The sequence below is a fragment of the Pipra filicauda genome, unplaced genomic scaffold (assembly GCF_003945595.2).
Source record: "Pipra filicauda isolate LSUMZ 115617 unplaced genomic scaffold, ASM394559v2 scaffold66_size7647185_pilon, whole genome shotgun sequence".
In the NCBI taxonomy this organism is placed as follows: Eukaryota; Metazoa; Chordata; class Aves; order Passeriformes; family Pipridae; genus Pipra; species Pipra filicauda.
The window spans coordinates 6610708-6628073 of record NW_024104831.1 but is presented as its reverse complement, the minus strand read 5'-3'; the positions used below and the strand labels follow the sequence as shown (position 1 = coordinate 6628073).

General features: G+C 38.1%; 1 protein-coding gene across 6 annotated transcripts in view; it reads left to right on the top strand.

Annotated features, from left to right (window-relative positions):
- Positions 1–17366, top strand: part of PPP1R9A (protein phosphatase 1 regulatory subunit 9A) — a 137808-nt gene that overhangs the window by 114667 nt on the left and 5775 nt on the right. For 3 of the 6 annotated variants that reach the window (XM_027749222.2, XM_027749221.2, XM_039388649.1), the window contains exons 12-19: positions 2072–2229; positions 2767–3067; positions 7036–7123; positions 7223–7300; positions 10447–10645; positions 13224–13343; positions 15174–15197; positions 16407–16589. In XM_027749222.2, coding sequence (XP_027605023.2) covers positions 2072–2229; positions 2767–3067; positions 7036–7123; positions 7223–7300; positions 10447–10645; positions 13224–13343; positions 15174–15197; positions 16407–16589 — 1151 coding nt within the window. The remainder of the gene's footprint in view (positions 1–2071; positions 2230–2766; positions 3068–7035; positions 7124–7222; positions 7301–10446; positions 10646–13223; positions 13344–15173; positions 15198–16406; positions 16590–17366) is intronic. The other 3 variants (XM_027749223.2, XM_027749225.2, XM_027749226.2) reach the window with 3 other exon arrangements.

Here is a 17366-nt window from a genome sequence, read left to right as displayed (position 1 = left end):
TTACATTCCTGCATATTAATAGACTTGGGAAGAAATAATGGATGCAACTTGATGGTCACAAGTATTCAAGCATATCTCTTCCTAACACTGCTGGTGCTCTGGCCATGTTTAGCATCGTGACAGACTGTACGACTCCTCAGACTGTAACATAACCTGATGCTGAGCTTAAGGGGCTGCCAGTAACATCAGTGGAAGTTGGAAAGAGAAAAAAACCATTGTGGCCCACAGAATTCTTCTGTTGCTTTGCCGGGGAATATTAGAAACCTGAGGATTGTGGTTTTTTTGCAAATGTACAATTTATTCTGAAAGTCCAGAAGAATACATGAAGTGGGTTGTAGCTTTCTGTTTTAGTGGTCATGAGCTGTATCTGCAGTAAAGAATCAAGATATTTACTGTCAGTGGTTTGAAATCTAAACAGTTCAGTGCTGAGGTCGTCTTTGACAATATTTACTCATCTCTGCAAGTGCCCATTCAGGCCACTTTGTGGCTGTACTTTCTGGGTGCCTTTGGATACTCAGGGACGCATCAGTTCACAGAAGGAGATTTTGAAGTCTGTCAGCCTGTATAATGGAAAAAGAGTGGGAAGACAGGGAAGCTCTTTCCTGCTCCACAGTGCTATTGAAATAATTCAGATACAAGACCATGGGAGTCAAGTGGTTGAACATCTGATGAAAGAAAGTCTACTTAGATTTTCTCTGAGAGCAAAATAAAACCTGTTATGACTTTTATGTGAGAGATGCACCAGTCTCCCTAATGGGTTGGGAGATTTCTAGGGAAATGTGTGAGATGTGTGTTTGTCCTTGGAGGAGTGAAGGCTGGATGCTCTCTGCAGAAGCAGGAGCTGAAACTGGGGATAACAACACATGTGGCTGGAGCAGAGACCATCTGACAACAGCCCAGTTCCACTGCAACAACGTGTGGTGAGCAGGGCAGGACCAGTGATGGGGTGGAGGAAGCAGGAAGCTCCAGGCCCAGATGGTATTTTGCTTTAACAAAGCCAATATGACCAGTTCTGTGAATACTGTTTGCATAATTTCAGCAGTGAACGGAAGGGATGTATGAAAGTGTGTACTACTGAAAGAACAAATGTAAGCAGTTCAAGCCATGACAATGTGCAATTATCCTATGGAGTACTTAGGACAGAAGCCTAATTACAAGTCAGACAATGCTAATTATTTTGTATTATTCTGTGACTGAAAAATTTCACTCTTACTCAAAGAACAGTAAAAATATCTTTAAGATCAGATTCTTATTAATTAATGTGTTATGAATGCAGTACTTAGACAAGTAAAGTTATCTAATGGGTTATGGTTTGATTTATACTGTCAGAATTGAAAAAAAATTATTAAAACCATAAAAAATCTGTTCCTTTTCTGGTGTAAAATGCAGACACACCTTTTAAAATGTTTTTGTCTTAGTTACTACAGCTTTGTAAAGTGATAAATTTGCTTCAATACTCAGATTTCATTTGAATGGATTATTGATAGCTAAGAAAAGTGAAGCTATGTTAGCTTTTGTTGTAGAGGCAAGCCATATATGAAGTGTTCAGTATACTTTGCTCACAAGACATTCAGGCACAGGGTGGCTTTGAAACTAGGCAGGTAAGATGGTTTCATTGTTCCATTTTTATGTGAAATATTCCCCCAATTTTCATGTATCACATAGTGGTGTTTAAGCTGTGATGGAGGAAAATTCTCTGCAGACCAAGCACATGTAAGTCCTTCTGAAGTAGTCTAAGTGGACCTGCTTTCTGGGCTAGTATAGATGGGCTTGTGTGGTCCTTCATGTAACTATGGGAATAATTTGCTGAATTCTTAAATATCTGGAGTTGATTCTTTGCTATGCACTTACTGAATCTGTGTAGATAAACTTGTTTATGCAAATGACTTCTTTTTTCTTGAGGATACTTTAGCAGTTACAAAGATACAGGTACAAGTAAAATGTGTCTTTTCTAACCTAAATGATTCTATGATTCTATGCAAAGTGCATGTGTTTGCATGAACTTCCTCTGTTAGGAAGAAGTAGTGAAAGATTGTTCTGTTAAATAGCTCCAAATCGTGTTTCCATGTAGATTTCAATGAAGCAGTTCCAGAAACAGAGAGACTGGACTCCAAAGCTCTGAAGACTCGAGCTCAGCTGTCAGTGAAGAACAAGAGGCAGAGGCCTTCCAGAACCAGGCTGTACGATAGCATCAGTTCAACTGATGGAGAGGACAGCCTTGAACGAAAGGTGAGAAGGACTCTAGCCCCTCTTTCAGGCTTCCTATGGAATGCTAGATTGCCCCTGTAAGTCATCCTCTATCTATCCTTTCATTGTAGCACAGGCAGTATTTATTCTTCTGTGGCCAGTCTGCTGTGAATGTCCTTGAGTAATGTGCGAGTCCAGTCTCCTTTTGAGTCAGCACACCTGGTTTTTTGATTTTGTTGTGTTTTTACTGGAATTGTGGTCTTTTGGATTTACATGTGCTTTATAATTCAGAATGGGTCCTTTCATTTATGCAGGAGGTGAAAGGAGCTGGAATTGTGCATTTCTCTATTTGTTAATTTGTTAACAGAATTGTTTTGTCCTATTCTGATTTCTGTCTGGAAGCAAATACCAATAAACAACACTGTGTGTGGTATCAAAGGGTAATGCCATGAATCACTAGAGCGTTTCGTACAAATAGAAAGCTAAATAATGAATAAAAGAATTGCATGTTCAAAGTAAATCTTGCTCTGTTTGCTTACTAAGTGGTATAACCTGCTTTATAATCTCTTATACCAACAGCCATCACACAGTTACAGTAGTCCCATGCACATTTCAAAATCACCACTGCCCTTATGCATGAGAGCATCCTCACCAGCATCAGATTCTGGTGCTTCCTCCCTCTCCCCCGTGGCTAGCAGTGCAACAATCTCACTTGACAACCTAACTGAAAACCAAGAAGAAGAACAGCACCACAAAGGAGGTGTCCTTTCCCCATATGCTTGGGGAGGCACTCCACTTTCATCTCCTTCAAAATCTGGGCACAGCTCTGAAGCATCTCCTTTGCATCACCCAGCTGGCAGGAATATTTTACAGGATAAAGGTATTACTACTTTTTTTACAATAAATTGATGCATCATTTTGCTCACTTACACCTATTTAATGACCTTTTGTTGTATAGTAGGACCTTAACAACTAGAAGGTCATCATCTCATAACTTCTTTTGCCTACCTGGAAGTCAGAAAATTTCAAATGACCTTGTCTGATGGTATAAGAAAAGGACAAAGTTTAAAATGGGATAGGGAACTGCTTACTTTCTTCTTTTTTTTTTTTTTTTTTGCTTTCTTGGAGCTCACTGAAAAAAAAAAAAAGAAAAGTTGCCTTTAAGAGAGTGTTGTATTGTGTTTTTTTAAAAAACAACAGTATTTGACCTTGGGACATCTCTGTGTTACAAAAATGCTTAACACAGTGTACTTACTCAAGTAATGTGATTTTGGCACTGCTAGATGATTCTTTTGGAGGGTGTGGAAAGGAGTGTAAAGCAAGAACAACAGAGTGTAGCTTTTAATTGCTGAGAGGCAGCACAGTCTAGATTTAACATGAGGTTGGTGTCTGGGCACTCTTCATTTACGGAAGAAAAAAGCAGCAGGTAATTTTTTGGGGAGATTGTCCTCATTGGTTTTAATTTAATTCAGATTCTTTAAATGCTAGGTGGATAAAACAGGATGCAATCATACATAGGTCAGATAAAGTGGTAAACACCAGTTTATTATATGAATTAACAATATGATATGTCACAGAATACTGAGCTCTCCTTTTCAGATACCTTTGGAAGTCAAAATTAGCATTTGGCACAACTTCAGCATTCTTAGCTATGCAGCTTGCATTCTCAAACTGTCACATAAGCTAAAATACATGATAAAAACCATTTATAAGTGAGGGCTGCAGGAATAGGCCTAGATAGGTTCATTACAGACTTCGACTTACTTGAATTAACTGAAAAGAAAAATTTTTTGTTCTGTTTTTGTGGGTTAAATTGTTAATGATTCGAAGTTAAATTCAATATTTGAGTTTTGCAAGTAAAAATAAGGGTGTGAACGTAAGACTGTGACTTTCCAAACTCATACTTCAGCTTGAGTGTGATTGGTTTATCAGGAAAGCCCTAAATCCTGCATTTCCAACTGAGGTATGAAAAATACCTTTGTAAAAATTTAGTGGAAATGAGCCTTGTAGTGTAAGGAATAGGGTATTACATTCCGCCCACTGTGTCACTCTTTCCATTTTAGGTTTGAAAAATAATCTCTGTCTAAATATTGATGTCATGCTTTCCCTGCTGTGACCATTAAGTAAACAACCTGTGCTTTTGTGTGTATCCAGGCTCTGATGACTAGTGAATTAGAATTAACCAGAGCAATTTAGTTTCAAATGGAAAAATTGCATTAATAAGTCCTAAAATAAAGAAACATACCAAAGCAGTTGTTTGGCAACAAGTGCTGTAGCAATACTATTTTAATTGATTGTTAATTTGGCTGTTAAACTCATACAGCTCAGAAAATAAAAAGAGACACTGTATTTGTTCTAAGTGTTCAGGTGAGGTTTTTTTTAGAGATGGAAAGAGAGCACATCTGTGGGCAAGTGTGTGTCCATTGGTTAATCTCTCATTAGCAAAAGTGAGCATTAGCAAGCTCACACTTTTCTTTTGTTCTTTTTCTTATGAGATTCTGCAGTGTTGTGGGAAGGGCTGAAGTGGTGTGAGATCAGTTTCATTGCAAAATGATGAGGAATTTTGCTTATTTGGCTTTTACTTCCAGCTTTTCCATGTGTATGTGATGAATTTGTTTTCTTCAATTCTGCCTGCTTTGTGCAACAGCATCCTTTGATAAAGCTGTGAGGTGACCCCTGTGGGCAGTACTCGCTGATGTGAGGCTACCTGCAGTGGGGGTGTGACCTTGGGGAAGAAAGTTAAGTGTAGTCTCCTTTCACATCCATCAGCCACAGATTACTTACACACCAGCTTGAGACTGGAAGTGATGGATTAAACAGCTTCTGTGTGATTTATTCTGAGGAATAGGCTTTCAGTTTACCTCTCTGAAGAAGTACAAGGAGTTGGGGAAGGTGGACCCATCCAGGGTGGCTGAAGTCCCCTCCTGGCCCGATGGGGCACCTGCAGCTCTGGCTCGTGGTCACTGCCGTGTGCCAAGCACTGTGTACTTCCCTGCATGCAAGACCCTGTAGATTCGGATGTACTCTGCCATGAAGCTGGTTTTGGGACCTAGCCTATCTATTTGCCACTGTATCTTATAGCCAGCACAAGTATTTTCCCCAGTAAGTCATTGTCATTCAGAGGGCCCTGGCTGGCCCAAGCTGTGTGAGAGGGGGAATATTGTGATACAAGACCCTGAATAGAAGATTACCATACCAGGTAGCTGCTACGTGTCCTTGCTGAGCTCTCCAGATTTTTTTTTCTACTACACCAGCAAAACCTCCATTTCACTGACTTTCATTAACAAGTTTCTCAAAAAACCACACTGCCCCTTGGCCCCCAAGCCTGTGAATAGCTAGTGTGAAAATAAACTTTGCAAGTTTTTACTTGAAAGTGGCAATTTTGGCAGTGGTTAAATGAGAAGTGTGCAGTGAAAAGTGAAAGAGAAACCATAAGAGGAGACAGAAGAGGAGTGTGCATGGTGTAAGGTTGATGCAGAGTGTGTATTGCCTAAAGTTCTCCTTAACTTCCCTAGGGAATGGATTTCTTCTGAGGAGACTTCACCTTGCTTTTGTCATTCTTCATATTACTTTTTTTTTTGTTTGCTTTTTTGGCATGAAATTACTTGTCATTTGTTCTTGATTTTTTTTTTTTAACATAAAGACTTGTGTTGGTAGAAACAGTATGGCTTTTAGAGTGGGGGTATTGCAAGAGGCTTATTTTCCTGCTTTACAAAGGATTTATGAACCAGTTGCACACTAAATTTTTTACTTGAATGAAAACTTGGGTGGATATTATCCTCAAAGCAGCACACAAAATTCTGTACACAGAGTTGACTGTCCTGTGGTAGTGCTGTGGTATTTTGGGTTAATTCCGAGGGCTTAATTTATATCAGCCACGGTAGGAGAAATCCACAAACCCAGCAGTGCTCTCAGTTAAAAGTTGCTCTATGTCTGAGGTCACATTGCAAAAGCCACCAAACCACAAGTGATATGAGTGAATGAGCTTCATTTGCTTCCTCTAGAGTACTTGGGAACAGTCCTTATGTTTTAAGAGTAACTGTGTCTGAATTTTTTAGCTACTATATGTTTTCTTTTGGCTTCCATATAGATTTCACAGGATGTTTTCCAGACTCAGATTCATTGTTTTGGCTTTATAGGTACTGCAGACTGTTTCCTCTTTAGGCTTTAACAGTGTTTGTAGAAGAGATAAAAAATTGATAGATGTCTCAGGGCAGATTTATTAACTAAGCTACTTTTAGTTCTTTCTTTCTTTGGTGTTTGGGTTTTTTTGTTGTTTTGTTTTGTTCTTTTTTTTTTGGTTGGGTAGGTGGTTGTTTTTTTTTTTAAATTCAGGGTGGTTAGATTTCAAGTTAAATGTTTAGTTTAACAAAGACGTTCAGGCTAAACAGATGAACTATTTTGTAGCATGTCCATCATAAAGGGTACCCTTGACTCCAGATTTAAAGAAAGCATTTCAGGAGTTGTTTTGGAAGTAAACACACATACAAAATGAATTCTGTAAAAAGAAACTCACAGCTACTGCTGAGTTTAAAAATGGATTCATTATTACCTGTAAATCTCTTGTGTTGTTTGATTTATTACATATTCATTAAAACTCAACCAAAATTACCTTTCCATTTTCTTCAATTAAAAATAAGGTTTCTTCATGTGTATTTTCAAATTCTGATTTTTCCTATTCCTGTTCATACCATCTTCCTAAAATAGAGAATTCCCCTATTTAAATTGTGTACTCACACATATGTTTGTATGCATATCTAATTATGAAAAGATACACAAGGTGTTCTGGGTGGAAAGTAGCATTTAAAATTAATAATGTACATTCTTCCATGTACAAATGTATCCTAGATGGTGCCACATGTGCTCAGGCAGCAAGAACAACTAGCCCTACTATAGGGCATACAGAAAGACTAAAGCGAAAACTTGCAGATCTTGGGTAAGCATTTTGTTATAAAAAAATACTTCTTTTTTTCATAAAAAGGATTGAGAGTAAAATTTCAAAGATGTTTTCTGATGTTTTCTAATATTTTTGTAGGGCTCCCTTGAGAAGGAATTCAAACAAGGGCAAGAAGCGGAAAGAGAAAGAAGCTATTAGGGTGACCTATGGCAGTAGGTATGGGTGAAAATTGAGGATGCAAGAAATGATATGCCAGAAACATTGGAAAAACCTAATCATCCTAGCAGATGGAACATTAACAGTCCCACTGACTTCATAAATAAGTGTTAAGCTTTGAGATAACCTTCTGAGCTTACAAACCTAGATTCCTTGGCTAGGAAAAGACTAACATATGATCTAAAAATACTTGGAGGTTTATAGTGTCATAGAATCATAGAATATCTCAAGGTGGAAGTGACTCACAAGGATCATCATGTCCAACTCGATCACTACTGCTGTTGCATCCACTAATGGGATTTGCAGAAATAGATTTTCAGAGGAGGCTTACAAGATGCACACAGTCAGTTGATAAAACCCATGAACCAGAAACCTTGACACAATTCCATATATTTTTTTTAAAAAACCCCCAGAGCGAGGTTGGGCAGCAGCTGTTCACTGCAGCTTTGCAGCGCCCACATTAGGAATGCTTTCAGGTTTTTTTTAAATGAAGATGAACATCAGAAGCTGAAAATAGATAGGAAAAATGCTGATTGCATGTCATGTCACCAACTTTCAGGCAAGGAATTTTGAATTCCCTGTGAGATCTGATGAGACCACATCGCCAGCATCTGGACTCTGAATAAATAAATGAATATTCAAAATGACAGGAGGCAAACTTCTCTGCAAAAGCTAGTGTAGATTTTTGCTGGAGGCCTCTCCTTATGTACTCATGAGTACATAAGTACAAAATCACAGCTACAGGCATGATACCTGATTCCAGGTATGAAAGACATTAATGTCAGGAGGGCAAAGCAAACTTAATATGTTCCAAAAGTCTAGAAAGGACATAACAACTCAAAAACTGCTCATAAAGCAATGCAAAAGAAAACCTACATGATAAAAGTGCTATTGGAAGAAAGCAAAGCTTGAATGCTACTCAGAAAATCATTGTGGTGGAAAACTAGTATGTAGCCATTTGTGGAGTTCTCCTGACAGTCTAATATATGGAGACCCAATGACAAGTATGTTGTGTGGCTCCGTAAAATTGGAAAAGCAAAAGAAATCTTAGCCTGCTGACTTGCTCTCTCAAGCACACTGTACCAAAGTGCAGTGTTCTGTCTCAGCATACATTTGTACATTTATATGCTGCAAATACCTGGCAGGATCTTTGGTGATCTTAGGCAGCAGTCATCGCCTCTGTGCTGTTGTCTGAAAACCTGTTGCATTGTGTCTGCTTCCAGTGTTACCTGGAGTTAGTGATACCCACTGCTGGGTTTCCTTAGTGACAGGGGGAGATTTGTTAAAGCCAAATCTACACTTCTGTGTGGCTGTGAGGCAGCTAGTACCCTTAGCAGGGTATTAGACATCATGTAGCATTTACATACAAAGGCACAGGGCAGGGGAAATGAATGTATACTTGTTTGTAAGAACTTGATATGTCCCTTATACCAACACACTATGTTACAGATGTTTGTGAGATCCCATAGGTATCTTCTTTAGAGACATCAGATCTCAGCACAGAGAGATCAGTTGCTTATTAGACCATTTGATATATCAGTTATATGCTTAATATTTCTTTATTACAGTTCAATATTTCAGTGTTACAGTTGCTGAAAGTAAAGTTTCATTCTGCTTTCAAAGTTGAAATTTATGAACATTTGTAAGTCACACTGTGCCTCTGTAAACTGGGAGTTTATTATTTCAGTACAACTATTTAAACAGCCATTGTCACTTTTGTTACTAACTCCAAAGAATTTGCCTTAGAAGAAATGTGAGGATGTTTTCTCTACAAGTCCAAAGCTGTATAAGCTCTTTGAAAGAAGGAACATGATGGAAAGACAGCATCCTGTTATAATCATATCAATTACAGCAACTGATTGTTGTAGAATTAATCACACTTTTAGATGAATGTTGCATGCTTGTTTGCCATTGCCAGAAAGTAGCACTCAGGATGTGTACATAAAATCCTGAATTATTTCCTAAAACTACCGCTAATATTAGAGATACAAAAAATTCCCCATTTAAATAAGAAGCATATATTTCCCTACTTGAAGCTAGGTGGTTTGGGGAACATAATTTTTTTTTCTTTCTACTTTCAAGCAAGATTAGAGGATGAGGGAGAAGTATAGGTCTGGGTCAGATATATCTTTCTTTATGTAGTGAAATGGAAGTAGGATTCTCCTTCTGCTTCCACAGGTAGGAGTCCTTTGACAACCTCACTTTCATCCATACAGAAAAGAAGCTTCACAATATACAAAGATCTAGTGATTATGTTAATTATGATTTAGAAGCTGTCCAGAAGCTTGAAGTTGAGGGAGATTTACATGCGTGGCTTTTACATATGGGTGCTAAGAGCAGTGAGATTTTAGTGCTCTGAAGCAGTAATGTATATGTTGATGTAATTAATATGATTCTATGACATATGCATGAGTTTTTTGAGACAGACACTTTGCATAGTTGTTTTTAATTTACATACTATAATACTGACTTGATATACTTCACGAATAATTTAGGTGTTTTAGTTTATAACTGTTACTTTTGCCTTGATCACTGCAATCTTTGTTACTACAAAGAGAGAAGCTGATAAAGTCCCATAACTGTTTCTTTAATTTTTCTATAATATTTTTAATATTTATTAAATTTAAAAGCAAGATAATAGTACTTCATCGATATTTAGCTGTTGTAACAAAGACACATCTCCATAGATGGATACATATGCATTTAATTCATTATGCCTGTGCTTGAAATCCAAGGCAAATCTTCTCTGGGAACCAGAGCCCGTTTGGGTCAGTGCTGAGTCTAATTATTTAATCATGCTGAGATACCGCTGTGGCTCAGAAATGAACCAACACAACATGTGGCTTCTTGATGGAGCTGGTTCTCATCCGAGCGGTGGGAGTTACAGGCATTTTCAGCTGGCATCTGTCTCCATTTGCTGGGTGTATGTTGTCTAAGAGAGCTTGATGTAGAAAAAGAATCAAAACAACACACTTTCTTTTTCTTCTGAGAGAGGGATTTCAGGCATGCCCCTACCAGCTGCATGCCACTCAGTTCTTTAGTCAGTTACAGGGAATGTCACTCTTTCCACAATTAACTGCATCTAGCATTTTGTTTTCTCTTCTTTTATAGTCTAACACATATTCCTGCTCCTTTCTCCTAAACAGGACTGTCAGAGAGATGCTGCAGAAATCATCAAACACAAAATCTTTAGCAGAACGATCCTCCTCTCTCCCACACTGTGTACCAGTCACATGGTATGGAGAGAGTGGCAAAGGATCCAATTCTTCTAGCAACCTGCCATCACCTACCAGCTCAACTGAACCCTCCTCTGAAAATTTAAGTCCAGCTAAAAAAGGGTCAAAGGTAGAAAATAAAAACTACCTTATTCCCACTGTGTTGAGTAGCATAATTGGCTTTGTGTTTCTGGAAAAAAGAACAGGCCAATATGTGACTACTACAATAAACAGTGCATGGTGTTCATTGTACGGTAACAGCCCATCCAAACAGAACATCTCTGTCACTGTACCATTCCACATTCTACCTTTTTACTCTATCTTAATGTACATTATTTCAGTAAACTAACTGTGATGTGCTGTACCGTAACAAAAGCAAATGGTGCCAGTGGAAATTAGCATTTGGATCCACTGAACAAATGCTAGATTTGTGTGTTCAGTTGTAGATATTTTCTTCATTCTTCAGAACTGGTAGTGGGAATATGTACCCATGTTGAAGTGAGATGTTTGCAAGTGAAGAAATGCTGTATGCCGTCAGTCATCTGCCTTTTCTCCCCGAATAATGAAATCTGTTTGTCATGCATGCTTGCTGTTGGATTTAATTCTCTGTATGAAGATGCTTGAACTGTAAATATGAACTATTGTAATTAATACATCTGTGTTATTCCTTTCTATGTGCATGAATGTTTCAGCATGATAACTCCTTAAATAACCCTCCGTTATTGCAATATATTTAGCATTTCATGTTTATTTTCACTTCTGGAAAATATTTCTCTGCCTGTATCTTCTTATGATTTTTAGCAGTTAATTTTTTATATTAGTCTGGTAAAAAGAAACAGATATGGTTTTCAACTTTATGTACAGGACTATGAATCAGAAATCTAATTTCTCTGTCTTCTACAACCAAATGCATGTTCATAATAGCAGTTTCCACAGGCATTTCTTACTCTTTTGATGCCAAAAGCTGGTGATACCTTACTTCTGCTGTGCACTAAACTATGCAAGGTCATAGCTGTTCTTGTGTTACCTGGCAGGGAGAGCTACACAAGGCTTACCCCAGTCAAAATCAGATTAATAGAGAAGACAACCAATGAAATCTGTGAAGATTAAAGAGAAAATCAGTTACATCTTTCTTTTGGAAACAAAAATAATTATTGGAGCTGTAAATCCTTTTAGTGTCTTTAAACAAACATTGTATAAAAATGATTTTCAAACAGGGAAAAAAGCGCACCCTTTTAGATAGCATTAGGTTGAGGCTTTAGGGGATTGTCCTGCTGTCATAATTATTAGCAGACCTTGGCTGTCTTGTGGTTTTCCTATAGAAAATTAAATTTTAAAGGCTTAAATTTATTGTAAAGCTGAAGCTTGCACAAAGTAGAGGTGAAAGAAAAACCAGAGTACTTAAAAAAGAAAAATATGTTCTTCACACAACAGGCAGTAGAGCTGTTGAACTCCTGGCCTAAGAACGCTGTGTGGGCTAAGGAAGCAGCTAAGGAAGCTGCTGAGATGTGCTTCTCCCCTATAAAGAGCTGGGAAAAACAGAACAGGAATTCTAAATGTAGGTGAGAGAAAACCAATCATAAAAACATTCTTATGTTCTCTCTAAAGTCTGCAGGCTTTTAAATTAAGAGTGCCTGTACTGCTATTAAGGCTTTCAAAGCACAACATACCAATATTAAGTTGGATTTCCAGCAAAACTTAAGAGGATCAACACTTGATATTTTTTGGAAGACTTTGTGTTTTCAGGAAAGATAGTTCAAATATCTTGGGGGGGTCAGGTAAAAGGATAGCTTTTTTAGTGTTGTTTTTATTTGTTTCACTTTTTAAAGTGAACACCAAAAATGAATTTAATACTCATTTAGATGTTAGAGTAGAGATTAGAGGTCTGTGTATTGTCAAGTGTATTTTCAACTTAAATGGAATATCATGGTGTACTTAATTTTTTATATATTTTGGTTTCTTTGTTGTTCTCCCTCTAACGTGAAATACTTGTTAGTTTTTGTCTTATTCTAATGGTAATTCTGTTGTATTCTTGAAAAATATGTGCCTGCTTTTGCTATAATTTGCTGTAAGGTGTGATGTCTCTCATTGCTTTGTTAAGAAAAAAGAGGGTTTGTTTTATGGTTTTTAGTTCAGTAAATAACATTCAATATCCAAAGATCTCTTTTACTTTCGGGTTTTTTTCTAAAGGCATAGACAAACAGGGAGGATCCTTTTACTTTTTTGGGAGAGTATTTGGGACTCAGAAATGGATTCACAGGATATTCTTGCTCCTTCAATAGGAATTTTCACTCCTCTCTGTTCATTAATCTTCTGTCCTATTCTTTGTGCTACTGCCTGTGCTACTCTTCTCCTAAATATTTGGAGGACAGTAAATGCTAGTGATTAACCTGCAGAAGCAGTAATTTAACTTCAGGATGAGAGCCAGCATCTTAAGAGTCTGGAAATGGCTTTAAAACACCTTTGTTATTCATTGAGGCATTAAGCTGGTAAAAGTGTCTCTTGAAGTACACAGTGGTAAAAATACTGTGTATTCTATAAATATTAACAATTAAAAAATTAGGCTTCCTCATGTGCATTTTAATTGGTTTGGTAAATGATTGAAATCACTCCTGAGCTATGCCAACCTGGAAGACAAAAAGCAAATTTCCCTTTTGAATGCACATATGCAATCATTTGTTCATTCTCACTCCTCTTTTTGTCCACAGAATTTCACATTCAACGATGATTTCAGTCCCAGCAGCACAAGTTCAGCTGATTTGAGTGGTTTAGGAGCAGAACCTAAAACCCCAGGCTTCTCACACTCCTTAGCATTGTCATCAGATGAGGTATGCTGATGAAATTGTTTAATTTGGGAAATAGTTATTTTCTTTCTCCAATGGCATCTTGCTTGATTACTTGAATAATAAAGGGAATTTTTTAGGCAATAGAATTGGAGAAGAAAATTAATCTTGGTTTCTAGATTAAGATTTTTCTTGTTCATATAATAATGACTTTAAATAAATACCCTGTGGTATTATCGTAGGAAAGTGGAATGCAGTTGGTTTCCTAAGAGATGCTATATCCTCAGATACTGTATCCTCACACATTTTAATAAATTTTCCCTACACTCTAAATATATACATGTGAACCCATAGGTGTATATATGTAAATACACTAAATTAGGCATAACTGAGACAATTTGATATACCAAACCTACACTGTAGTTTGGTAAATATAGTTGAGACGTAAGGTGAATTAACCCACACTAATTTTTACCCTGATAAAATGACCTGTATATACAGTAATTGTGTGTTACTGTACCTGAATGTATGTCTATTGATTATATTGTGTGTATTAATCCACTTTGCATTCTTTGTGCTTGCTTTGCACAGTGCATTTGAATTCAGTTTCTTCAAACTAGAGTTTTTAAACAATGATAAAGTAAAAAGGCATTCCTAACCGTATAAATTGGTGACATAATTGAGCTGAATGTAACGTATTGAAAATATTCTTCTTATGATACTAGTTTTGTAACTCAGTTGTCAGTGAGGCTGCACAATTTGACAGTAGCTGACAGCAAATCCTGTGGACTCAGGAAACCTGTGCATTTGTTCTTTTACTAATACTCCATACTTCACATTTTTCATGTGAGATTTGAGCCAGATTTTTTTCCCAGACATGAGGAACTTGAAGTATCTTTTTTTTTCTGTATGATAGATTTTTCTATTACTGCTTGCATGATTTACTTGGTTTTAAGAATGAGGGCTGTTCTGCACAACCCCATTTGCCAAACTGCAAATCTACAAACCCAACTGTTCTTTGGACATTCCTTACTGCAGGTAGTTAAGGGCAGTAATTCATAACAAAAGGAGACTGCAGACAGGCCTGTATATCCTGTGAATTACTGAAAACAACAAAGTCATCATTTGCACTTTTTTTACTGTTAGTACTATCTTAATAATACATTTAATTATCTCACCATGTTTAATACCCCCTATGTTATGTATTTGATTGTGACAATGCCCTGTTCTGAGTGGTATTGAATTAAAAGCTTGAAAATGCTTTCTTTTTGCATGTTCAACTCTCTACTTTATCGTTTCTAAAATATCAAGCCTGAACAGGTCTATAAAAATGAATGTGTTTTCTCCATCCTCTGCTGTGTGCCAAATTGCTGCCTCCAAATGAGGCAGTGTGTTCAGCAAGAGCTGCAGTGGAAACCACCCCAGCCACCCTGGCCAGGAGTTAGGCCAGTGCTGCTCTTCAGCCTCTCATAGTGCATTGCTGCAAGCACTGCTTTGCTCTGGCTCCTCCAGGGTGGGGAGGGAATCCAGTTCTTGCAGGCAGTTCTCTTCTAATTAAGGAGCTTTTACTCTCGGAAATGGAGTCATCAGGGAGATTCCCACCAGTTCTAGAGTGTTGAGATAAGGAACTCCAAAGGTGTTTCATTGACATAATGTCAGGTTTAGCTGCCAAATCATGTGTGTGCTGAGCTTTCAACATAACATCTTTGCTTCTGGAAATAGTTTTTCAAAAGAAATCTTTGTGGTTTTGAGTAGCCATATCTGTTTGCAAATCTTAGTGCTGCCCTTACCTGAACTTTTACATGCTGTTCCATGTTTGGTATTGTGTTTCTATAATGCTTTTCTTTCCCATTTCTTTGTTGCTCCCTCACTCAGAGCCTGGATATGATTGATGATGAGGTGAGATACTAGTGTGCTGTTGTGGTGAATCTTGTGACCATCGCGTGGCAATGTATCGTCTCTTTTGCAGAGTCACATTTCTTGTTTTATGGTGTTGTGTGGTGAACCCCCTTGTTGGAGCAGAACATGCAGGTGTCACTGGCTCCTCTTTCCTTGAGTTCCCCTCTCCTTTTTGCTAAGAGTTTTCAAGGCCACAGCAAACTGCAGTTTTTGCAGTATGCTGGGAGGGGCAGGAGAGTCAGTGTCAAAGCAAATCTACAAGGCCAAGCATCAGCTGCACTGTGCTCCTGCTGGCAACAGGAGAAGGAAAAGATAGTGCTTAAACCATCTTTTCCCCAGCCCTGAGAACTGGACAGCCAGAAGCTGAGAGAGCTCCCAGCATCATCTAACTCAGTGTAAAAACTGCTGCAACAGCAGACAGCTGCTGCAGCCTGTAGCAGCTGCTTTGCTGACCACAGCCAGGACAGAGTAGCTTTTGTTTCAGCCCCACTGGCATACCCCTGGGTGGAATAAAATGCCAGAGCAGGGACATGGGGCTACTCCGGCAGCTGATATCCCACCTGCCCTTTGTGGTACGGTTTGTGCTGTCATCTGCAGCAGTGATGAGAGCAGGGCCAGGGCTGTGGGATCACTGTGTGTTCCATACTGCTCCTCTGTGTCATCGCATGAATCTTCCATAGATAGTACCAGTCTCACTGGCTGTTTGATGTCATCACTTTAAACTTTGCAGTGGTTTTCTGAGGGTTTCTTTTTCCCCTCAAATTTCTTGTTTTACAGCTTAAACAAATCATAAATATCTGTGAATGAGCCAAGGAGGTGGAATGCACAATTCGTTGCATCCTTTAGAAACCTTATAATTTGAAGGATAAAAATCTTGTGGGGGAATCGAGCATACCTGGTTTGAATTGTGCCACCTGGCCCTTTGAATCCCTGTTTGAGTTAAAAGGAATGCCAGTTCCTTTTTCTTCTATGGTTCTATAGATAAAAGATTTTTTGGGTACCTTGTACTTGTTCTTGGGTGTCTGGTTAGATAGACATGTAATATAGCAGTGTGAAATTGTTATTATTGTAGTGTAAAGATTGTAGTGTACCTCTTGTACAATACAAGAGGTATTGTACAGATACCTCTGCTGCTGGCGGTTTGTGCAGGAAAATGTTGTTACTCATCTGTTACCCTTTCAATAATAATGTAGCATGTTTTTGTCACAGATCCTCGACGATGGACAATCGCCTAAGCACAGTCATTGTCAGAGTCGTGCTGTTCACGAGTGGAGTGTGCAGCAGGTTTCCCACTGGTTAATGAGCCTGAACCTTGAACAGTATGTTGCTGAATTCAGTGCCCAAAACATTAACGGGGAGCATCTCCTTCAGCTGGATGGGAGTAAGCTCAAGGTAATTAACTGACTGGGCTTCAAGAGTAACTATGGTATTTTTTGTCATTTACATAATCTTAAAGGCAGTAAGAATTCGTTCAGAAAGCAGTAAATCCCTGCATGTGGAGTGGTGATAGACTAGAATAATAACACAGAGTATAAAGCCACAGCAACACTTCAAGAAATTCCCATATGCACTTGGATTCAGAAGCTTCAGAAATAGAGGGCAATTGCTTTGTGAAAATTCTTGGTGTATATAATGTACCCGCATTTGCCTGTGTAAATCATATAGCAGCATGTGTAAGTGGTATTTGCATGCATACATTTCTTATCCCTCTCTGTTCTGTGAAAGGATGATTCAGAGAAGGTAGTGGACAGAAACATATCAGAACTAGCAACAGAATAATGGATTAGTGGGATACTGGAGGCATAAGCTGATACCATTTGTACTGTATTAGAACTAAATATAGGATGTATAAAGTATGCATTGTTTCTTGTAGTGAAAATGCAAACCTACTTCTGTAAAAAATAATTACAGGAAGGAGTTGTGGGAAGCTCAGCAGATCTGAAAGTCCAAGTTTGGTGTTTCCTTTCTGCATTTTTTTGATGGCACTTCACTAACTCTAGGGGTTTTAGAAGAGTGCAAGTGAACTTTTGACTAAGGCATAGCAGTGAAAATTGGGAAGTCTTGTTCTATGTAGACTTAGATGACTTCAAGAAAATAGTTTATTTGCCTTACTTGATCAATGAAATCAACATTGGTAGTGGCAATGAGATCTCATTCTTTAATATTCTA